Here is a 26,127-nt window from a genome sequence, read left to right as displayed (position 1 = left end):
ACTTTTTCGTATTAATTATATATTTATATATATTTATTAAACATGTTTAAAGTTAAGTCATACATGCATCGTAAACCCTTGAAAACTATTGAACAGAGTCGCAACGTATTACTAGAAACAACGTCGTTGTGTGTGGATATTATATTGTTGTGAATTGCTACAATGTCTTTAAAACAAGTGTGCTTTTTTGACCGGGAACGTTTGACTGAGGCCTGCTGTTTGGCCATACACTATTGAATGAGAGTGCCATACCATGATCAGAAAGATATATATATATATACAAAAACAAGCAACTCATCATTTTTATCACATATACAGTAGACGTTGGCGTATTTGAAGAAGAAAAAATTCTGAATGCTTACTCGTACGTGTAAGGCTTGTTACCATGGGCGCCACCATCTTTTGCGCCATGTGACCGAAAGTAATCAAAAAGGGTTACTTATTAACTCCGTATCTAATTTCGGATAAAAATAACGAGGTGGTCCGATTGGATGTTAAGGGTACACCTGGCCCCGACCTGTCGAAACAAACTTCAGTGAAAAAACACTGACTTTAATAAGCCATTTTTTCACATATTTACCTTTTAAGAAGAATACAAATTTGAAGAAATCGCAGTCTGGAGTTATATACAAGAGAAGGTTTTGGATAGCTTCCATGTCAGAGACATGCCTATATATTCTAATCAAGGAGTTGAGCAGGGTTAGATCAACTTACCACTCTTGTTCATCGCATTTCTCAGTTCATAGGAGTTCAGGTATCCACTCTTGTCAGCATCGTGGTCCTTGAATGCAGTCTGGGAGGGAATACTACTACTTCACATAAGATTGTTTCCAGTTCATATTTAATGAACATCTATCAAATTATTTTTATCTTATTTAAATAAAGTCATCCTTGTTAGTCTGTTTTCCTGGAATATTTCTTGGCTTTTCAGTTTGGACACATTGACAAATATGATTAATAACTTATCTGATCGACATCCGCTAGGAGGTTTTTTCATTCCTTTTTTTTAATCCAAAAGTTAAAGATGCTCCACCGCCGACAAAGCATAAATGATATTCATCATTTGAACAATAACTGGTATTTAATCGTGTATATATACGTCTAATTAACACAAAAAATTATATAAAATAATTTATTTCCCCTTTGGTGCATGCGCAATCAGTATTTCATTCCATATAGGATATAGTGACACGGAATTTTTTCGGGATGTAATTAATTATTTTTCATATCTTTAACTTTTCAATGGCGGTAATGGTATAATGTCAGCGGTGGAGCATCTTTAAGCTTATTTCTGAATTATTTAAATCAGCAAAATATTCAGAAGAGAGGCGTTTACTAATCCCCTCTATTCATCGCAAGACATTGTGATTAACAGTTTAATGATAATTTGACTTAGCCAATATTAGATGATATTACAATGAGTTACGTCATTTGTGATTGGCTAAGCACAGACTGAGGTCTAAGACTATTTCATGATCCTGCGCGGACAGATCTCTGTATCGCCTTACCTTCCATTTCCTCATATCAATCAACAACTCCTTAAATTCATCAAATCCAAGCTTTCCAGACAGGTCATCCTGATTTCAGTTTAAGTTTAAATATGTACATATTAATTTGTATTGTAATTCTTAAAATAAATATTTATTTGTTATATATTCTATAGTAGATGGTTTAAAGTGGGTCGATCATGCACTGTGCTCTAATCTAAGAATGTTCCTAAGCATTTCTAGGTTATATATTGTGTTCTTGAAATGGAAAACACTGTTGAATAAGAACCATATCGTAACAAAATCACTGATTTTGCCCTAAAATGCTTAAAATTGAAAAATTACATAAAGTCTGGCCCGTTCTTGGTCGAGAGGTTTTAAGTCAGCACCTCTCTATGTTAGAATGAGTCAAGATAACAAACCGAACAGTTGGTTCCGAGTTCCGAGTTCCATTTAAGCTAAACGGAATATAAAACCAGTTCCTAGTTACGTTTTACTTAATTTGAAAATGTATTTTAATTTACTCTATCACAAATTATCCATGACAAAACACAACGGACAAATTTTGTAATTTGTTCCAATCACATGAACTGAATTTCCTTAATTTTATTGTAAACCACTTCCTTTAGCTTAAACGAAATTATGACTCGGAACCAACTTCATACTCTGCCCAGCAAACACGGTTATCACTTATATACATAATGTAGTTTGGTCAGCATCAGTCAGAACAGAGACAATATTAGGCCAGATAAGTACAAATCAAGGTCACCATTAGTCAGGGTTAGAATGAATCTTTACTCTTAGACTAAGTCTTTCATTATCACAGAAACACAGTCATTTGCATGGTCACGGCAAGTTAATGTTATAATTTGTCATTCCATGCGACATGCGATAGTGGGGATATTAAATTGGAATCTGTCAGTCTGCATTTCTTTTCCGGGCTATAACTCAATACCCGTTCAAAGCAGCTCCTTGAAACTTTCTGTTTATGTCATGCAAGTGCCCTTTGCTATTGCAGACCTTCCATTTTCGGTATTTTTTTTCCAATCACCAAGGAAACGTTGTGCTTTATGGCTCCTTGCTATCATTTGAAAAGGATACGTTGTACATGGTCGCCATACTGCGACAACAATCTACACTGAATCCAGAGAGTTTGAACTCTAAATTAAGAAATAAAATAATCAGAACACAAAAGAATATTACAGTTTCTAATTACAGACGAGTCAGTTTTTCCCAATAGTGTTCACTTGATCACAGTGGCCATATGATAATATGTGGTTATATAGACCTTAGAAAATCATTTTCTACCCAATAATTTGCAAATGGCAATTAATTCAAATAATTTTCTTTGTAAATTTGAAACACTATTAGGAGGTTGTCACTGGTATTAAGGTAACAAGAGACTTTGATTTGAAAAAAAACCCACAACACTGAGGTGCTTATAAAGGAAAATTAATGATTAATTACACAATTCTTGTTTCAGCATTATGTTATGTTTTCAATATAACATTAATTCTTTGGCAAAAAGACCTGGTATAAACATCTTTAATAATTCCGTTTAAATATTGTTAAACAATTCATAACTTTTTCACTTTAAAAAACGCTCTATAAGATTACTCTAGATAGTACATTAAGGTTAGAGCAGAAAATAATATAGGTAGTACAATAAGTTCATCAAATATTATCTCGTCAATTACATTGTTTCCCATACAAACAATCAAAAAACTAAAAATCAAAATCACTTTCGTGTTGTTACTATGCAACTCTATGAATAAGAAACAAAAAGTTCTCTCTGCCTGATAACGCTTTTAAATAATAAGTAATTTTGAGCGGATGATAATCTTTGGTCTATAGAGAAAGGCCGAAAACACCTATGTGCGTTGTTCAAAATTGCTGTCATAAACATGGGTTTTGTAATTAAATGAGAAAGTCGGTCAGACCCTGTGAGCTAGGAGGAGATAATCTACCTTTGATGAAAACAGCATTGAGGATGTTTTGTAGTTCGTTAGCATCTACTTGTTTGTCTTCTCCTGCTACACGGGGGAACATTTTTGTTAGTGCTGCTTCCTGTCTCCGTTCCTCTTCTGTAGGCTCCGACTCCTTCTATACGAGTGAATCATAGGTCAAAGGTCAGTCACAACATCATCACTGGCACAAACATGTATGGACCAACAGGTCCAGTAATAAAGGACGTTCTTTATTAATCTCACAAAAACACTGACACTCACACCATCCATCAAATTGAAATTCAATTAAACGAAAAACTGGTTTGATGATTTAAGTAGAGGTTTCAATGCTCGTTCAGAAATAGAAATGTCTGGCCATCGGGTACTCTGGTTTGTACTGTTTGATAAACCTGTAGCGGGATTGGACTGGGTCGATCATCGGTGACCAAGTTGCTCAGTCGGTAGAGCACTCGGCTAGTGTTCGGAGGGTCATAGGTTCGAATCCCGGTCTGGTCGCTAAATTTTCTCCTCTCCTGTTATAGAATTGGCGCCCAACTAAATAACCCACAGTGGTGGTGTTTGGGAGGGTCTCGTATGTCTTCGAGGGCGAAGACTTCGAGAAATAAGGGAGGAATGTAGCGGGATTAGACTGGGTTGATCATCGGTGACCAGGTAGCTCAGCCGGTAGAGCACTCGGCTAGTGTTCGGAGGTCCCGGGTTTGAATCCCGGTCTGGTCGCTACATTTTCTCCTCTCCTGTTACAAAACCAAAGGTGACTGGTGATTCTGATGTTAAGTGAGTTGCTGGTTTTCCCGACGTAAAACATGTATAAAACATTGTTCGACTTGTCGGTGTTTTTATGATGCTGTAAATTCTGTCGTTGATCTCATATTTAAAAGTGTCTGTGGATTCTATGTATGAGCACTCAGTATTTTTTTTATCTTTTGGACTCGGTGAAGGTATAGATATAGAGGTCAGTTAGATTCATAGGGTGCAAGGGCGTATAGCAACTATAATTCTTACTAACCATCTACGGCTTTATAGAGGGTCAGTCACTAGGACTAGAATTATTTTAAATAGGACAAACCTGATCATCAATCATTCCAGTCTGTTCATCCATCTCCCTGTCAAAAACAACATTTTAAATGATGATCACCCTTTGATTGTACTGCAATGTCAAGTTGTCTTAACTAACTACTTTACAAAAAAAAAGAATTAATCATGCATTCAGAGTCAAGAGAAAGGCGCATGTCACAATATACACTTATGGCCCACTGTAGAGGGATACTTCCAAAATTGGCTCCCTAGAAAGAGTAAATTTCTCGAGGCGAAGCTCGAGTGAAAATAACTCTTTCTAGAGAGACATTTGGATGTATTCTGACATATAGGGACATTTCCCTGGGGTTATTTTTTCTAGCATTCCAATTCCGGTGAAATATCTTTAACATCTAACAATTTAAATGAAAGTGAGGTATAATAATAACATTTTTCATCCTAGACATTTTGATATAACCTTTAATATATTCATCAAAGCTGTATATATGTGAACCTTCCCAGTTTATTTTCTCGGAGAACATAGTGTACTTGCCTTGTTAGGTTTACTTTCACGGAGAAACTAGTTTAGATACCCAATTTCATATGATTTCTCGGAATAACCAGTGTACTTACCAAGTTTGGTTTACTTTCTCTGATTAACTATTGTACTTACCATGTTTGGTTTACTTTCTCGGAATAACCAGTGTACTTACCAAGGTTGGTTTACTTTCTCGGAGTAACCAGTGCACTTACAAAGTTTGGTTTACTTTCTCGGAGTAACCAGTGCACTTACCAAATTTGGTTTACTTTCTTTGATTAACTGTTGTACTTACCAAGTTTTGCACTTACCAAGTTTGGTTTACTCTCTCGGAATAACCAGTGTACTTACCAAGTTTGATTTACTTTCTAAGAATAACCAGCGTACTTACCAAGTTTGGTTTACTCTCTCGGAATAACCAGTGTACTTACCAAGTTTGGTTTACTTTCTCTGATTAACTATTGTACTTACCAAGTTTGGTTTACTTTCTCGGAATAACCAGTGTACTTACCAAGTTTGGTTAGCTTTCTCGGAATAACCAGTGCACTTATCAAGGTTGGTTTACTTTTTTCGGAATAACCAGTGTACTTACCGAGTTTGGTTTACTTTCTCAGAAAAACTAGTGTTCTTACCTTATCTAGTTAGCTTTCTCGGAATAACCATTGCACTTACCAAGGTTGGTTTACTTTCTCTGATTAACTATTGTACTTACCAAGTTTGGTTTACTTTCTCGGAATAACCAGTGTACTTACCAAGGTTGGTTTACTTTCTCGGAGTAACCAGTGCACTTACCGAGTTTGGTTTACTTTCTCGGAATAACTAGTGTACTTACCAAGTTTGGTTTACTTTCTCTGATTAACTATTGTACTAACCAAGTTTGGTTTACTTTCTCGGAATAACCAGTTTACTTACCAAGTTTGGTTTACTCTCTCGGAATAACCAGTGTTCTTACCAAGTTTGATTTACTTTCTAGGAATAACCAGTGTACTTACCAAGTTTGGTTAGCTTTCTCGGAATAACCAGTGCACTTATCAAGGTTGGTTTACTTTTTTCGGAATAACCAGTGTACTTACCGAGTTTGATTTACTTTCTCTGAAAAACTAGTTTACTTACCTTATCTAGTTAGCTTTCTCGGAATAACCATTGCACTTACCAAGGTTGGTTTACTTTCTCTGATTAACTATTGTACTTACCAAGTTTGGTTTACTTTCTCGGAATAACCAGTGTACTTACCAAGTTTGGTTTACTTTCTCGGAATAACCAGTGTACTTACCAAGGTTGGTTTACTTTCTCGGAGTAACCAGTGCACTTACCGAGTTTGGTTTACTTTCTCGGAATAACTAGTGTACTTTACCAAGTTTTGTTTACTTTCTCTGATTAACTATTTTACTTACCAAGTTTGGTTTTTTTCTCGGAATAACCAAACCAGTGTACCTACCAAAGTTGGTTTACTTTCTCGGAGTAACCAGTGCACTTACCAAGTTTGGTTTACTTTCTCTGATTAACTATTGTACTTACCAAGTTTGGTTTACTTTCTCGGAATAACCAGTGTACTCACCAAGTTTGGTTTACTTTCTCGGAATAACTAGTGTACTTACCAAGGTTGGTTTACTTTCTCGGAGTAACCAGTGCACTTACATAGTTTGGTTTACTTTCTCGTAATAACCAGTGTACTTACCAAGTTTGGGTTACTTTCTCTGATTAACTATTGTACTTACCAAGTTTGGTTTACTTTCTCGGAATAACCAGTTTACTTACCAAGTTTGGTTTACTTTCTCGTAATAACCAGTGTACCTACCAAGGTTGGTTTACTTTCTCGGAGTAACCAGTGCACTTACCAAGTTTGATTTACTTTCTCTGATTAACTATAGTACTTACCAAGTCTGGTTTACTTTCTCGGAATAACCAGTGTACTTACCAAGTTTGGTTTACTTTCTCGGAATAACCAGTGTACTTACCAAGTTTGGTTTACTTTCACGGAATAACCAGTGTACTTACCCAGTTTGGTTTGCTTTCTCGGAGAAGATTCTGACCAGGTACTCTCCTTTCTGGTGAGGTTTAAACGTAGATGGGATGATGACATAGGTACCTGGATGAAGTTTGTGACGGCCACAGATCTCACGCATGTTAATGAAGTTTGGAGATCTAGCAGTAGATTTGTTATACATAAAGAACTCTTTATCAAGAGGACTATCACTGGACATGCCATCTTGAATCTAAAGCAAACACGTATTACATGTATAGAAAGGATAAAGTGTATAAAAATGGCCTATCCACGAACAAATGGTCAGTAAACATTACGTTCTGAAACTTTAACTTAAAGGATGAATAATGTTAAGTAACAGTTTAAAATTCTCGCGAACTAAATGTTATAACAATAAAAAGACCAAGTTAAGCTATATTCTTATAACGGGTGTAAGTAATTTATAGTGGGTCGGCGACATATTTTCAGTAGTGCCTAGATAATAGTAACTTACATGACTTCACAGTGAATAAAGGTTCCTTGAAATATAGAGAATGGTTTAATATAGTTTAACATTAATCAACAGCAGATACGTTACCAATTCTACCAGACAGATAAATGTTAGGAAGAAATAACCTTGTAAATGGAATAACCGATATTCAGATTTCCCAATCCGTATTTTCTCTGCTTCCTTCGATCCTTTTGAAGAACTGCCACCAGTAATGAACAAAGATCGTCCTTATCGTCGTCAGAATCCACTAACGTCACTTTGTACTGAGGGTTGGTCCAAAACGTATCTATATACAGAGGATAAAAAGGTTGTCGAGTCAGTGAATTTTCTCAAACCTTGCAGAAAACACGAAATATAACGATTTATATGGCCAGGTGTTTAATAAGTGTATCAGCTAAAGATGACACCAATGTGACCACGATAACAAATATGTACATGTAGACGTCCGCAGTCGTATCATTGCGTCTGGTATCCCACATACTCTTAGGCCAAACAAAATATGTCTGTTTAGGGTTATCCGACCGACCCTATTTTTTTAACCCCCGACCCTATTTTTTCTACTTTTCTACGAAAAAAATATATTAAAAGTCGCGATTTCGATCTTAGAGTGGAAGACACCAACAAGAAAAAAAATCCTCCCGACCTAACCATCCTATGTTTTTGCCAATGTAACCTTAAATAGACATTTTTTGGCCTTATATGTATCAATTTTCCTCTGTTTCTAACAACATCCAAATTATGCCGATCAGAGAATTCGATTTGTTACCAGGACAATAAATCATTAAACAAAGCTGTTCATATTGCGTTCACTATCCCCCATCATCACTATGTATAAATTCCCATCTTTATCGAGTGGCATATAAATTTCGACAAATCAGAGGCCTCTTTTTTTACCATGGAAACCATTTCTTTTCGAAAACATTGACATCCCTTTCAACTCATTTACCAATTTTCTCCAAAATTGGAGATCGAATTTTGAAAAAAAGGAAATAGGCCATTTTGAAATTCACATGCCGAAAATGCCTTTATATACATATTCACCCCCTATGTGGTATATCTGTGAAGTTGTGTATTATTAATCAATTTCGTCGCAATATGTAATATTTGACAACTCAGAAGTCTTTTTCTTATTCACAATAACCTCACTATCGACAGTACTAGTGGTACCATTGCATTTTACATCCATAAAATAATTTTAAACCAATTTTTGCCGAAACTGCATTTCAAAATTTCGATTCATCAGACTCCCAATCTTATTAAAATTAGATTTTAATTGCGCTCCATAACAATGCTCTAAGATACGCTCCAGTAAAAGATACATGACCCCTGGCCTAGCATAGGAATATACCTCCGAGAGAATCAACCACGCCAAAAAGTTCATAGGCGCACGTTGATTGGCTAACCATACAGGTCATGCTGATGTGACCCCGAACCGGGCATTGTTAGATCTAGTATTGTAATTGTTTGCAGTGGAGCAGAATTCAAGATTCAATTTAAATCTAATTAGATTGTTCAGAGGCCCTCATTTCATTGTGGTGGCTTCCGAAAATTTCACCATCCCTCAAAACTTCTTTATACCATTTTCCTCTGGAATCAGAAAATATCTCAATTTTAAATCATCAGACGCCAGTGGATTGCAGCCATGTTGACGATTCAGAAAAAAAAATCGTCTGCACACCTCCAAACTATAATGAATATTTGTGCCATGAAATTCCATGCAGCAATTAATGCGTCGGACAACAAAGGAAAAGATTTCGGATGACTAATTAGAAGCAAAAAGATAATTGAAATAATTATAAAAAGAATAAAAAGATGCAAACCAATACCAATTTTCTCCTGACTTAGTCAAAACAAAATGTTATTGGCATTGCACAAAATGCTATTGGCATTGCTACAGATAACCATCCCAACCACCACTGACTTAATTTGACAAAAACCGTGAATATGTATAGTATAGTAATATGTATAGTAATTGGTAAAATGTATGTCAACATGTTCTTATCATTGTGGTAAAAAGTAATATCACGTTAAAGACATGGACAAGAGAATAATAAGAATATCAATAGCCCATTTATATCATCGGAAGCTAAGAGTAAGCCTTGAAACAGCAAAAATATCAACTATGGTTTGGTTAGATGGATAGAATCTCCTTAAAACATATCCTACCTATAAAGTTCCTGCAGCCTCCAGCGTTCACCCTTGGGGTCCATTGTCCAGAGTGTTTTGTCACAGCCCATTGTTTGTCATCACTTTGTATCTCATTCAGGGAGTCTGGATCCAAGTTACATATTTCCAGTTTGTGGAACTCCTTTACCCAGTCCTCGAATGACATCCTATCATGGAAGAATGTGATGAGTGCATAGTGAAAGTTAGGCACCTGATTTATGATAAGATAGTCTACCAATTCAATGCGCTCAAACCTTATTTCCAAAACGTTTACTCTCCCGAAAACTCAATCAAATAAGCAAGACATATCCTTTAACATATATCTCTTTAGGTTTTCGTATGCAAGAAAAATATTTTTGTAAAGGGTAGAAACATTAATGTTCAAAGTGAGAAATCATGTAATTCATGATGAGAGATCGCAGATCATGGAAATTAATTTCGAGAAGTGCTTCATCGAGTGTCCTTTCCAAGTAAAATAGCAAAATGTGTTCTTGCATATAAATTGACCTGAAGATAACAATAATCAAAGAGTCTGTACTCGAACATCTCGCGCATTTCGATATTCTAAATATCTTGTTGTGTTCATACCACTGGTAACGTAATAGTTCAATTCCTATTTTCAAGCACGTTTACAATTTACAAAACGTACCAAAATTCACCATCGTCATCAAATGTTAGACCAATGCTCTGTCTTTCCGTTTCTGGAACCTGTTGCCACTCATTAGACCTAGAGATGAAACACAAATACGAATAAAGTGATTTGAGTTCCCCGTACCAATTTAAAACCGGTAATGTATATGGCGTTATCTATTTAACATTGTCAGTGGAACAGTTTTCTTTATCTTAATCTTGATGATAAAATTATGTACTCTCAAATAAACGTTGTTTTTTTATAAATTTAATGATTTTAGAATATATATCACATAATGTTACATTTAATTTCAAAACAATCATGAAGAAGTATTTAATATTATCACTAGAAGTCAGGTCCGAACGGTCAATATATATATATATAGAGTTTACATTTATATAAGGAACTCAGGCTAGTGTACTCGATAAGAGGAACATTAGCTGTATAATTTTAACAAACAGTCACCGTACCAATTACACACGTGTCTTCATTCACTCAAGCGGCTTACGTTCATTTTGTTCACCGCTCTCATTCGCCACCATGCATGAAGTAAGTATTACAATTTATAAATTTTGTTTCAAAATTACTAATTAACTTCTGTATATATATCAGCCCCTGTGATATAATCACTGCCCACCTGTGCATGAATACTGCTCACCTGTCATCTCGCCCTAGCTACCTTCTCGGTGAACTTTCACCTCTTATTCCATACATACGTACGCTGCCCATTGGTCATAGGCAGGTGTGATAGCCCGAGAATTCAAAAAATCTAAATATTCAATGGTAGGCTTATTTTCTCTTTTGTGAGGCGTTTGAGCTGGAACCATTACCTGCTTCCACACAGGTTATCTGTCTCTACATTCAATTCCTTAGTAGAAGTATGAAAAGTGCTGATTCGATACGTAATTATGTAAGTGGGGTTAAAACGCTACACATTCTTACAGATACAGATAATTCTAAAGTCAAACAGTTTGAGGTTAACCTAGCCTTAAGGGGCATTGCTCGGTTACATCCCCATTGTCCTGTCAGAGCTGCTCCCTTTACCCCTCAGATATTATTAGATTTTTCTCAACTTATCAATTTTTCAGATCCAGTTCAAGCTACACTTTGGAGTAGTTTTTTGTTTGCCTTTTACCTGATGGCACGTAAATCAAACCTCATAAGTAATAATGCTAAGTTTGATCCTACACGCATACTGCTAAGACAGGATGTGACCGTTAAGAGAGATCTGCTCTTGGTTTGCCTCAAATGGTCAAAAACTAACCAGTTTGGTAAAAGAAAACATGAAATTCCACTAGTGAGAATTCCCTCTTTCCCTCTGTGCCCTGTTCTGGCCTTCGTTAACATGTGTGATTTGGTTCAGGCTCCAGCCACTTCCCCGGCCTTTTCCATTCCTGGAACCGGTTTTAAACCTATCTCGTATTCCCTCTTTCACAAATGTTTACGTCAACTCATTGTGCAGACAGGGAGGGACCCGTCCTTGTTTTCATCCCACAGCTTCCGTCGAGGTGGGGCGACATGGGCCTTTCAATCGAAGGTTCCAGGGGAGCTAATACAGGTGCAGGGGGGACTGGACCAGTGAGGCTTACAAAATCTACTTAGATCAGTCATTAGGGCAAAAATGAATCTGTCATATGCAGTCAGACAGTCTATCCTGGCTCTAAAAACAGATAAGGCTTTCTAGGTGGTCTTCCTTTTTGGTGGCCGGAGGCTTGGTGGCTTTATATATATATATATATATATACATGTAGTAATCAATATTTTCATTGTATCAGTTATATTTATAGGTGATAAATATGCATTTTCTACATAATTATTTAATCATGCTCAGTTAAATTGCATAACTTGCATGAGTGCTTGATAAATTTTTTATGCATGTCAGACAATTCTGCTAGCTGCATGTAATGTATGATATGATGTGTTGATGGTTGATTTTGCTTGCTTGTGAAGATGTGTTTGCCTTAGATTAGTAAAGCTGTGCTTGCCTGAAATTGCTTATATATGTAGCCCTTTCACCCCTTATTATCAGTGAAAATCTGGAAATATGGACTTGCTTGCAATTCAGACCAGAGGTGAAAGGGCATTTATTTATTTATATATGTTTGTAATAAAATAGCCAAAACTAGATATTTTAGGTTGTGATATATAAAGGGAGGTAATTTACATATATACAGTAGTAATAAGAGTCTACATAATGTGTTTCTGTGTATATTATTATTTTTTTCATGATGTTTGTTTTGTTTTAAATAGTTTTATTTATATTCGAAATATCATCTGGTTTTGATTACGATAACGCAGTCCTAGAGTCACGTGGAGCATGTGGTAGACTTAATGATATACAGTATAATTATGCGATATATAAAAAGATGTGATATTAAAGAATTATGCATACTCTATGAGATGTATGTGGTGGTTCTTATGTATTAAAATATTATTTAATATGTCTAATTCATTACTTAAGAAAGTCCCTTTTGCGGCCTCGAGCTCGTTTCTCAAGTGTATGTGTGCGAGGTCGCTGTGTTTACAGTTCGCGACCTTGTATACAAACGTAATTTTCAAACATTTACATGTCACTCCAGGGTCCAGCCCATTCGCGCGCGTTTCCCCAGGGGTTGCGGACTCTCACCATGGAAATAGGGGGTGAATTTATGTCCATCTACAAACCAGAACACCAAACTTTTAAATATATAACGAAACATTTCCAGTGTTTAGAAAATTTACATAAAGAAATATCGATAGAGTAAGTATTGATGCATTGTGGCTAAGATTACTAAATAATTGTTCTGATCATCAAATCTCGGTCAGATATTTTGATGCCTGTCATAACCAGACATAAATGAGAAGTTAGACCTATTTGTGTTTGGCACAGCAATAACACACATTGTTTATTTTCCGACTTAACATTAACAAGCACATGCATGTATATCTTTTGTAAAAACTTAATAAAGACATACCTGTTTGACAGCTGTGATACTGTATGCTTGTCCCGCCACTAGCCCATTCCATCCAGAACTTATATGAGTATCGCCAGCCTACAATCAATACAACATTACTCGGTATTTTAGGTGACTATGTCTTTCAAATTTCACAGTCTGAAATAAATGTCACATGATATTGCAAGGGCACTTACAAAATACACCTGGACCTCGTACTCCAAAACAAACCACTCCTTCCCGCGCTCCTTCCGTAATACATTGTATGCATTGTACAATGCTAATGCTCTGGTTAGTGTCCATTTGGAACCATATGGGTGATCATTCCTAATTATAAATGTTATCTTATCAAAGATGTCAAAACCTTACTGCTACATATTTTTATCAGCATTGGTATGCACAGCACTTCAACATATTTGTACCAATATTTACCAAAATCTGACACATTTTGACCATTTGACATCCTCAATTGGGCAATACGCTCTAACTATGTTTTCATGTCAATGGTTACTTCAGATCAGAATTGTGATAAAATTTTATCATGTGATACTGTTAGTATGGATATTTTTGCGTATGATTATGGTATGGGACGCGCTGCGTATCTATAATCAAGAAATGTTGTTATAATCGTAAATGGAATGAATGAAACAACCGTTGTATTTGCCTTAACTGTTATAGTCGTGTAACAGTTGTTTAAACTGTTATAGCCCCAGTTTCCAAATGTAAAAGAAGTCACTTGTAAACACGGGTTATTATGACATTGGGAACTCTCCTACCAAATTTGAGAACACTAATCAACCTCTTTTCATCCCAAGATAGGCCCTTAGCAGCCAGTTTTGAATATGGTTGCACCAATGTTGCACAACTGATCTAGATGTCATAAGGGATCATTCTAACAAGGTTTAGAAAAAAATTCACTATTTCTTTCAATTCATAGCTTTCATTTTTGTCATTTTTTGAATCTGGTATGTCCAAACCAAAAGCTATACAGCATCTCTAGATAATATGGGGAACCATCCTACTAAATTTGAGAGCAATAGTCTTGTTCCTCCCATCATACATGTAATTGTATAAAAAGAAAAAAGTATAAAAGTATAAAAAGAAAAAAAACGGACAGAGGGGACAGACGGACGGACGGAGGTACAAACAGACAGACAGACAGACAACCTGATTCCTAGATGCAGGGCCCTAGTTATAAATAGGATATATACATTAAATATGCTGAATTTAACTTACTGTTAAGATGATTTCACATTTAAAACTTTAAAAGTACATATGATGAATATATAACGTATCTAATGAATATACATGTTTAAATGGTATGTTCAATGATAGTGAACCTACATTGATGGAGCACCCCATCAGAGAGCCACGATCACTGGCATTCATCATGATAGTGAACAGATTATCGGGCGCCTTCTTCAGGTCAAACATCTCCGAGACACCACCAGTAAAGTCTTCCATACCCTCAATGGCATCACCGCCCTTCAGGGACTCGTACGACCCATGTAACCTAAATCCAAAGTCAATTTATTTATGGACAATTGCATGGGTAAAACCAAGAGAAGAGGAGCTTAAAAGTAACTTCATAGTTTTAAGATAGACATTTGATTATCTTCTATTGTCCTATATTGAATATTGCAGCAGATCATAATACGGTAAATTCAAGATGACCCTTCACGAGCGTAAAGGGGTGTGTTCTGTTGGTAGCATTGAAATAATTATCTTTACAAGTCTGGTAACAACTATCAATACATAATATACGGTTATATTGAGTACATGTATATGTTATGGAGATATAAACTGCAAAGAAACGGTAAGCGTTTTGTGACGAGAGCACACTCAGATTTAGCAGTTTATGATGAATGAGAGTACAATTAAATTCAGAGGTTTGTAATGAGAGTACACTCAGATTACGCGATATTTGATGAGGGTATGACAAATGTACACTCAGATTACGTGATATTTGATGAGGGTATGACAAATGTACACTCAGATTACGTGATATTTGATGAGGGTATGATAAAAGTACACTCAGATTACGCGATATTTGATGAGGGTATGACAAAAGTACACTCAGATTACGTGATATTTGATGAGGGTATGACAAATGTACACTCAGATTACGCGATATTTGATGAGGGTATGACAAAAGTACACTCAGATTACGTGATATTTGATGAGGGTATGACAAATGTACACTCAGATTACGCGATATTTGGTGAGGGTATGACAAAAGTACACTCAGATTACGTGATTTATAATGAGACTACACTCAGATTAAGCGGTGTATATTGAGAGCACACTTAGGTTAAGCGGTTTATAATAATAGTACATTCAGATAGAGCGATTTATGAAGAGCGTTTTATGATGAGAGTACACTAAGATTAAGCGGTAAATGATGTGAGTTTTGTGTTATTTCACCATAACATAAATATATGAGTTATTCCATATCATTTAATCTTTACATTTGTGTTCCAATTTTATGTATACACTCTTTTTTTTGTTTATTCTCTTAGCTTAATTATAACGCTGATGTATTCACCAATTAAATGATACGTTATACACGTCATATTTTCACGTTATAGACTGAATGGGAATATTGTTGTCAATGAAATTGCTTGCAATATGTACAAACAAGATTGAATAATATGTATATGTTTTATATTTGTTGTTTTGCAACATGACATTTTTACCACTAAAATATCTTTCCCAAGTTGGATTATAACATATTTGTAAAATCTACAGTGACCAAAATGAATAGCGGTTACAGCTAGATGTCTCATTTAGATGGAGAAGATATACATGACCGAATGAAGAAAATAATGACTTGTTAATTATGTAACCACTTTGATAACAAAATACATATTGATGTTTAAATTCAACAGGCGAAAAAGAAGCGCTAATTAGTGTTAAACTATTACGAAATATTTGATAATTTCTTTACTTGGCATAAGCTTTCTCTATCAGAGCACTCCAAAATTCCTTGTTCTCCGCCGAATGCATGAAAACTAGTTTGTTATTGTGGGTGGGAAGCCTGTCGTCCACCAACACCTCAACCCAGTCTCCCTGGTGCCAGAATCGGAAGCGGAACAGTCCGCAGTAGTCATCTGTGAAGTTTTGGTCTGTAGGTACCACACGAGCAAACAAAGTCTTGTTGATAGTCAAGGAGGCAGTGGCAGCCAAAAGCCAGCAGTCACCTGTGGAAAAATACAAAGGAAAGAAACAGCATTAAAATGTTCGTAAGGAAGTCGCATACAACGTTTAGGATGGTTAATTTAGAAACATGCAGAAGACAAATAGAAGATTTATATTCATAAATCTCGGATACCAAGCATGGAAAATAACATCAACATTGTTTATAAAAATACAAATAACAGTAACAAGGAAATGGGCATCCAGAACAACATATTTATACCCATGTCAATATGAACGGTAACAAGAAATTATTTTATCTGACACTGGGCATGTTGATACTGTGGTGTGGTAACTAAATATCAATATCGCGAAAGGTTGCACATAAAACGAGCATGCTTTTGCACAAGCGCATAGAATATAAAGCCGGGTTCACTTGGTTGTGCCACCAGTGAAATATCCCTGTAGCCATTTAGATAAACAACAGAATTTAACATGCATTTTTTCCCCTCTGTCACTATCATAGATGATGCGGATAACTAAATTTTTATCGAGGTTACATACTCAAACGAATTGAGCTGTCCCCGCCATCATTACCCGTTCATATCACATCAGAATTATTTATCACTCATTTACTTTTTTTATTTCTGAAAATTCAATTAATTTGATAAATTTTTTTTTTTTTTTTTTTTTATTTTCAATTTTTTGATGTCACATTCATGTCATACACAATTTTAATTACAATAAAAAGAGCTGTATCTATAAAGAGTGAGCTTATTTGTACACAAGAGGTCTACATTATTTTCATGAAAGATATAGCAATGTAAGCAAAATTGGTTGAAAAACAAAAAACGGTCTTAGTTAGCAATATGGTTAAAGGAGAACACTTATTATTTAGGTAATTTATTGACTCTATTCTCTAAGTAAATCTAAAATGTGAAAAAAGAAGTTTTTCATGAATATCAATATATGTAAAGAAACAACACTCAAAAGACTTTCAGAAAGAAAAAATAAATATAAATTACATAGTACCAATATTTTCAATGTAGTTCCATCCATGCATAACCAGCTATAATATATTGTAATATTGGAGTTTAATAGAAAAATAATGAAGAACAACTTTATTTTAATGACATTGCCTTATTAGTTACGACATCATAAACTAATGCCAATTTCATAACTTTAATAATTAATCTAAAAGTCTATCAATAAAGTTCCACTTTTGATTTATAGTAATTTGTTTCTTATTTGAATAAGTGTGTAACCCATACATTTCTACATTTCTATAATGAAAAATATTTGTTTTCCAATCTCTAATTGTAGGGATTTTCTTTTTCAATTTACACATGTATACATAATATTTCATCATTAGGAATAAAAAATTGATCACATTTTCATATTCATTGTCCAAAATTCCAAGAAACATAATAATTGGAGTCCTAGGCACTTCTAATTGGTATTTTGTTCTTAAAAGGTATAAAAAAGATGATAAAAAAGATTGTACATGACAGCATTCCCAAAACAGGTGCATTAAAGTTTCTCTTCCCTCTTCGCAAAACGTGCACCTTTCCGTCTCGCTCATTTTAATTTGCATTAATTTGTTATTTGTATATACTATTCTATGAAGAAGTTTAAATTGAAAATTTTGTAATATTGTGTCATCTGTAATATATCTTGGAATAAGGTAAAACTTAGACCAAGACTCTTTGGGAATATTGACATGTAACATGTCCTGCCAGGAATCTTGACTCTTTTTTGGTACTTCTGTAACTTTTGTCAGTAAACATTTATAAAAAAATTTTGTAACCTTTTCGTGACTTTTTAAGTATTGAATATGTTTACATGGTTTCATGTCCAGTGGTGTATTATTTTGGTACAAAATATGTTTCCAAGATCTAGGTATTGCATTCAAAATTCCATAAAATTCAATAAAATTAATATTCAAATTAAATTTCATACAAAAGTTATTGTATGACAGAAATTCATTATTTTCAACAAGGTCTCCAATAAAATATACACCTTTTTCACACCATTGTTTATATAATATTATATTGTTATCAATTTTTATGTAATTATTATACCATATCGGCTGAGATGCAACTTTGTCAGGGGTTGTGGGGAGTTCATCACCAGACAGATCTGCCCAAATGTTTATAATCTCTTTCCAGAAAATGTTTAGGGAATTTGAAATTCTTAAAAGACCTTCTCTCTTCATTTTGAAAATTTTATCTCCACCATAAGTTTCAATTTTATCCAGAAACAGAGTTTTCCAAGGGGAGGAATTCAATGGATCAAGTAATTTTTTTATCCAACACATTTTTAAAGCATGACAAAAAGACACAATATGTGGTACTCGAAGCCCTCCTTCATCATAATCGCCATACATAACAGTGCGCTTTACTTTATCAGTCTTTTCATTCCATAAAAATTCAAAAAAGCATTTTTGTAATTCACTGATAATTTCTTTGGGAGGATCTGGTAAGACAGTAAAAGTTTGAATAAAAATGGGTAATGCTAATGATTTTATAATAGTTACCCTCCCTATATACGTGAGGTTTCTGAATGACCAATCATGTAAAAGTTTTTTAACAGCTGTTAACTTTTGTCTAAAATTATCTTCAAAAATATTTACTGACTGAAGGTTATAAGATATACCTAATAGTTTGAATTTACCTGAATGGTTCCAACTCAAATTCCTTTCTGCAAGGATTTCCTCACCACAACCCCGTTTTGCCCCAATCCAAATTGCTTGTGTTTTTTCAACATTTATTCTAAGACCAGAAATATTACCAAAATCATTCAAAATTTCAAGTAGACAATTTAAGGAGTTTGGATCTTCAGATAAAGTAAAAGACGTGTCATCTGCAAATTGGTTTATCAAGTATTCTGAGTTATTTATTTTGATACCATTTATGTTCGGATTCATTTTAATTGCTGAACTTAAAATTTCAACACATATGATGAAAATATATGGACTAATAGGGTCACCTTGTCTAACTCCACGGCAAACATTAAAAAAATTGGAACAATGCCCATTATTCAATACACAACATGAATTATTATTATAAAAAGTTTTTATCCATTTTATAAAAGATGGACCAAACCCATAAAAGTTAAGTGTTTTAAAAATAAAATTAAACTCTAAAGAATCAAAGGCCTTCTCAAAATCAATTAGTAACAATAAACCTGGAATATTGTCCTTCTCTGTATTTTCTATTATATCATATATTAGTCGTGTACATTCGCCAATATACCTATCTTTGAGAAAGCCCTTTTGTGTTTCACTTATGATACTGTCTAAAACTGTTTTAATTCTATTCGAAATAACTGAGGAAGCTATTTTATAATCTACATTCAATAAAGTTATAGGCCTCCAATTTTTTACATATAATTTAGATTTACCTTCTTTTGGAATACATGTAATCAGACCTTGGCGTTGTGATATAGAAAGTACTCCCTCATCATAAGCTTGATTAAGAGAATTAATTAAAAAACTGTTGATATCAGCCCAAAAGAATTTGTAAAATTCAACAGTAAATCCATCTATTCCAGGTGACTTATTGTTATTCATATTTTTTAGTGATTTCAGACATTCCTGGTAATTTATTTTCCCCTCTAATTTACTACTTTGTTCATTGGTTAATTTATTTATGAAAGGATTTTCATCATCAAAAAATGTTTCATTAACAGTATTATCACTGACATATGAACTGGAATATAGTGATTGATAAAAATTTTTTTGCTCTTCTAAAATATCTGGTATGTTTGTAATTTCCTCACCTGTTTCTATAATTAGCTTCGGGATTAACTTTTCTTGATAATGCCTTTTTTCTAAGTTGCAAAAAAAACTGGAACTTCTCTCACCTTCAATTTTCCATCTTGATTTTGCTCTCAGTATAATGCCCTTAATTTTGTTTTCTCTTATCAATTTCAACTCATTTTCTACTTCTTCAATTTCATTTAGGTTCCTATTTTCCCCTTGTTGTAATTTCCCTAATTTTAACTCTAGTTCATTTTCTAATTTTTCCCTTTCACGCTTTTTGAATGTTGAGTATGCAATAGTTTTTCCTCTAATCATTAATTTTAAAGTTTCCCAAAATAGTTGATCACTTATCGATAAAGATACATTGTTAATGTTTTCTTCTTCAAGATTAATAGCATATTGTTCGACAGTATCCCTAATACAATTTTTGACAAGATTTACATATTCAATATCATTTAGTAAACTGTTATTGAACTTCCATGTTCCTTTTCCTTTAGGCTGGTCAATGAATTTTATGATTAAAGAAATTGGCGAGTGATCAGATCTATAACTTGTACCAATATCAGCTTTACATACAAAAGGAATTAAATCTGATGTAATTAAAAAATAATCAAGCCTAGCTTGTTTTCTGTGGGGACCGTGCCATGTAAATAATTTTTTATCATGATTATGCTCCCTCCATATATCTACTAAATCAAATTTTTCAATCATTGATACAATTTCCTTTTGGTTTTTTTCATTATTCCTATTTACATAATTTTTTGTGTCAGTTGTATAATTCTGTGGTACATTCCAGTCCCCTCCTAAAATTACAGATGTATTTTCACGAAGAAGAAGTTGCTCTAATAGAAAAGTATAGAATTCACTATCTGTTTCGTTGGGGCCATAGACTGCCACTAGTGTCAAATTTTTATTACTTGAGGTGATGTTTATATCTAACATAATAGTATTACCTGTCCTATCTTTTGTTATTGATAAAAGTTTATAACTAAATGTATTATTAAAAAGTATAGCAACACCGCGGCTCATTGATGTGTATGAGTTGAACCAAGCTTCATAACCCCATTCAGATTTCCATTTTTTCTCTATTTCTGTTTTTGAATGAGTATCAATTAAAAAAATGATATCGTAAGTATTTTTATACTTTTCGAAAATGTCACGTCTTTTTACTGGATCTGAAGATAAACCCCTACAATTTACACTACATATTTTCAAACCCTCACCTGCAAATCATTAACAATAGGTAATAAATATTGTTTTCAAAAATATACATTAATTCAGTGTGTATTTCAAAGCTCCTACAGTTTGATGTAGACATTATGTACAACAATCTTTCATTGGCATGACAGAAACATAGAATATGACTAAGTTGACATATAAAAAACAACCCATTTCCCACCCAATAAAGAAAATACAATATTGCTTTAGTATATATAATGAGACAAAAAAGACAATTTTCTGTCTCCTTTTCACTAAACATAAAACCGGTTTCATCACCTTGCTCCATACAAAAAAAAAGTCAATAAAAAAAATAAAAACTTTGAGGGAAAATAATATGCAAAGGGAAAACGCTTATCATAAATATGCAATAATATTTGTACATGTGCATTTTAGATATCCAGTATATGTATAAAAAAAAGAAGTAAAAAAAACATCCCAAAACAAACAAAAAAAACACAAAACAAACAAACAAAAACAAAACCAAGTGATTGATAAAGTTATTGTTTTTCTATTTTTAAGCCCTACTTTGTACCCCAGTCAGGAAATGAACAAAAAATATTACTACGCCACGACAAGACAGTTTGAGACAAACCCTAAAGTATACCCGTACTATATATGCATGTGCAGTATCTACAGAACAGGACATGAAAACAATAATTTCAATCGGGCAATATCACATTGACTGAGTGTGGTACACTCTATTGTAACTTAAAAACAATTGAACAGTTATCTTGATTGTTTAAGTACATTCTAAAAGAAGTTGTAAAACAGAACAGACAGTTATCCAAAGTCAAACACTTACTTTACTATCGATGGCCTAGCCCAAGGATTTATAAGTGATCATATACGTCCTTGCCTAGCCTTATCATGGGAATCGTCGTCTGCCGAGATCTAAGAAAACCGGAAGTTGTCCCACAACATAGGGCGAGACTAATTTACGAATAGGACTTAATTTTACGGATACAAAAAACCAACTGATCTACCAGTATATTTTACGCTATGCGGACTTTGTGTATTGGTGCAGTATATATGAAAAACTATATGATATTAAAGGGAGGGGGAAATGTAATACATTCAGAAGGAACTTTACGCTCAGATTAGTACCTTTCTTATTTTCATAAAAAAACTCACAATAGTCCGAAGTGAAGCGACGAGGTCGCACTAATGTACCACTGACGATATCGGGATAAACAAAAAGCGACAGGAATGTAACATTTCCCGCGCTTTTTATTACAGTATATAATTATTACATAAATGTCTAAAGAATTGAATGATTGTGAGAAAACCGTTTTCTCTTTGCATTTTAACATGTTACAAGAAAAATATAATTGAAAGTCACATATATGTACATATTAAACATAATGTATATTCACATATTTTTTGTTAAAATGTAAGACCGTAGCGAGACATTTTGTAGATCTTGTTATACCAATCATCCGCAAGATACATATAAGAGAGACCCTCTATATATAGATATGATTCTAATTTCATACCTTTTCATATGTGTGACAACACGCTTTTATTTATACTATCATATCTTAAGGGGGAACAACATGTACATGTAATTACATGCAGTACGTATTTTAAAGAAGATAAAGAAAACAAAAACAAAAACAAAAACAAAAAACATATATTTCCCTAGTTTCTATATAAGTTTGCTCAGTCTCCTGTTTGCACTAAAAGAAATAAAAATTAAAGGGGAAAAAAAAGAAGGGAAAAAAGCAAAACACTACTAGTGATAAGAGGCAGTTCAGGTCTATAATTATAAACTGCGTTTGGAGACAACGCTTATATGGTCAGATTTAACGCCTTTTCTCTACCAAGTCAACAAATGGAAAGTCTTTCAAGTAGACTAATCTGTATTTGCTCTTCTCTTGAGGAGACATCCTCCATCGCTTCTCCAGTAACGAGGCACGGCGTTTGCTTACACTATTAGGGAGGTCAGGTACTACACTAAAACCCGAGCCCCTGTGAAGTTTATAAGCCGCGTTCATGATATCGTCACGATCGAGTAAACTACTGAGTCTGATGATAATGTTACGACTATTTTCTGAACCTCCCGGGAGGCGATGGACAGCTGTGAGTAAAACATTCTTACAGAAGGAGTCACCCATTTTCAGTTGACCTGCCAGGAAATCCCTCACTACTTTCTCTGTGGCTCTTGGGGGTTCTCGTAATTCACCCTTCACTCCCCTAATTACTAAATTCCATTTGCGGCCCCACATATCCAACTTGATTCTCTCGTTGTCTGCAGCAGCGATCTTATCCTCAATGTTAGGGATTGTGGATTCATGGATAATCCTAATAGCGTCGTTTGTGTGCTCTGCAAACTGGTCAAGGTTTGAGACCTTTTCCTTTAGGCTATTAACGTCGTCTCGAATTCCAGTAAGTTCCAAATGGAGTCTTGTAAAACATCTTCCGATATCCTCAAAACCCTTGCATGCGTATTCTCCCGCAACATCGGCCGTGTTGCCCGTAATATTCGGGACAGGCTTACCACCACTCCCGTTGGGAGCCTCACCTCCAATGTCCATAGGTGAGTTGGCCCGGTCACTAAGTACACTTTTACCTGTACTAGCCATGTTATGTAATTTTTTACACGTATACAAGGGTGAATATATATATAGTCAAAATACGACTCACATAAAACACAAAACTGGTAGCCCACAGTGATAGGTTTTCAATATTGTAGTCAATACGGTAATGTCATAAAGCGTGTCGACCCAAAATCCAGGCGCACAAATAAATCTTATCAGTATAGAATTCTTGAAATAGACGCATATTATGTTTTAACCTGTAACGTGTCCTGTGTCAGCAATTTTGCATAAATGTGGTAATTACCAAATCCATGATATAATTCCATGATCTATGGTGAATTCAGTGGACAATTCTTAAAAGAATTCGCATGTGGTTATACGTGGAAAAGTTTCAATCATTTGTTAAATATCAGACAAGTAAAAAGCCAAATCTAAATAGTATCACCATTGGTAGACAGAGGTAAATATTATAGTATTGTTAATTTACAGTGTATGATAGCTAATGTAGCCTGACGATTTCTCTTCAATAAACATGCATATGAGCAGTCCAATTATATCAGCGCTTACTTTCCCACCACTTCGCGTCATGTAATTATACAATAATAATAATAAAAAGATATATTTTTTCGTGTCACACATATAAAATACATATAGAATATACGTTAAAAATGTCCGGCCAATATTTGACCTATGAGACACGAATACTTTAAAAATATTCATATATTATACAGTGAATAAATAGGTTGTATCAAACGTCTCACATGAACGTATAACCTGATACATTCAAGTATTGTTTCACATTATTAACCATTATAAAATGATAGACCGTCTCTTTTTCATAAATAAAAATACAAATTTACTTAAAATATCCTGCAATTGCATTTCATTCATTAAAAATTTAAATTTTTTATAGTGCTTAAATTGTAAAAAATTGGTTGAATATCACATGCCTTTTCAAAAAGACATTACGAATGTCTATATAAAATTCACATTCACATAAAAAATGTATTTTAAGATTCTAAACAGTTAGAGCTACAATATTTACAAGTTCTATTTTCTAATAGAGTCACTGGACGGTTAAAGCGGCCCGTTTTAATGTGTAGCGGTAAGCTTCCGCATCTTAGTTTCGCTAATGAGCTGAGGTAGTATCTCGGTAAAATACTGGTTACATAGTTTTCTGGTTTAAGGTCTTTTTAAAACAAAAGTTCTTAACTTGTTACCATTAGCCTGACCCTTGTCGTTCCACATAGCTGTAAACCAATCCTGTTCATCCTTATGAAAAATACACTGCCGAATTTTCCGCATTGTTGATTTAGTAGCACCATATGATGTGTCTAAAATTTTTTGAACATTACATGCTTTTGCAGTCTTCAATACTTTACTTTCCCAAGATTTTCCTTTACGTTTAGACCATTGGTGAACTTCATACTGAAGTCTATCACTGTTGACGCATCTCAGCTTACAATAAAACCGAAAAACTTCAACACGTTGTTTCGCTAGGCAGGACATCCATCCCATATCCCGCCGCTTGCCGATATTAGAGGTATTCCTTGAATCACCAAGATATAGTCTCATAGCTCTGTTTTGTATATTATTGATAAGCCTGTGTTCACTTTAGCCACATATTGTGGAACAGTACATTAAAATGGGCTCGACGTTCGATTCGTACAATTTAGTGAAAACCGTATATGACATACATGATTCCATAAATCCTGTAAATCGTTATTCCAATAGTGTTTGTACAGGGATTTGCGGTTTCCGTTCGCAATGTACGAGGTGTTCTTGGATTTAGCACCAACAAGTTCCATCTCGGTCCTTAAGAGCGATTGAAAAGAGTCATACGCCGCATCAACGTCATGCAAAGCCTGTAGTTTATTTTCCAAATTTTTAATTGTATTATGCAGCTTTTCTATTCCTTCTGTTGTTCTTAAGAAATCAACAGGGATCTTCCCGGCGTTAAATCGCATGACATGATGAGAAGTGTTATCGAACCTGTCTGTACATACAAGACCATGAGTGCATGTTATCGCACTTTACCTCCTCAATAGACATGATTATAGCAATTTAGAGAGCAAATTGTCTAGAACACTCAAAATGAACATTGAAAGCTATTCTCAGTCAAGAGAATAATTAGAAATGATAACCAGAAATGATACGGCAGGTTACTTGGACAACTATTTACTATGTAATATAGAAACGCACAACAACAGCACTTTTGAAGCAATTGAAGCAGTACATTGCATACCGCATTAGTTCTTCAT

At 34.4% G+C, this 26,127-nt stretch overlaps 1 protein-coding gene and 1 pseudogene across 2 annotated transcripts in view; one reads left to right on the top strand and one right to left on the bottom strand.

Annotated features, from left to right (window-relative positions):
- LOC138319055 (calpain-B-like) overlaps positions 1 to 26,127 on the bottom strand; it is a 32,049-nt gene that overhangs the window by 2,305 nt on the left and 3,617 nt on the right. The window contains exons 3-15 of one of the 2 annotated variants that reach the window (XM_069261957.1): positions 16,158 to 16,410; positions 14,555 to 14,723; positions 13,232 to 13,309; positions 12,845 to 12,933; positions 10,296 to 10,373; positions 9,647 to 9,813; positions 7,606 to 7,766; positions 7,005 to 7,222; positions 4,521 to 4,557; positions 3,455 to 3,587; positions 2,589 to 2,647; positions 1,509 to 1,577; positions 715 to 793 (exon numbers count right to left, since the gene is read on the bottom strand). In XM_069261957.1, coding sequence (XP_069118058.1) covers positions 715 to 793; positions 1,509 to 1,577; positions 2,589 to 2,647; positions 3,455 to 3,587; positions 4,521 to 4,557; positions 7,005 to 7,222; positions 7,606 to 7,766; positions 9,647 to 9,813; positions 10,296 to 10,373; positions 12,845 to 12,933; positions 13,232 to 13,309; positions 14,555 to 14,723; positions 16,158 to 16,410 — 1,590 coding nt within the window. Of the gene's footprint in view, positions 1 to 714; positions 794 to 1,508; positions 1,578 to 2,588; positions 2,648 to 3,454; positions 3,591 to 4,520; positions 4,558 to 7,004; positions 7,223 to 7,605; positions 7,767 to 9,646; positions 9,814 to 10,295; positions 10,374 to 12,844; positions 12,934 to 13,231; positions 13,310 to 14,554; positions 14,724 to 16,157; positions 16,411 to 26,127 lie in introns of both variants that reach the window. The other variant, XM_069261956.1, reaches the window with a different exon arrangement.
- On the top strand, positions 10,818 to 12,290 carry LOC138320160 (uncharacterized; annotated as a pseudogene).

The sequence above is a fragment of the Argopecten irradians genome, chromosome 3 (assembly GCF_041381155.1).
Source record: "Argopecten irradians isolate NY chromosome 3, Ai_NY, whole genome shotgun sequence".
NCBI classification, from domain to species: Eukaryota; Metazoa; Mollusca; class Bivalvia; order Pectinida; family Pectinidae; genus Argopecten; species Argopecten irradians.
Note: the sequence above shows the minus strand (reverse complement) of the source record. Positions and strands in the feature narration are given on the sequence as shown.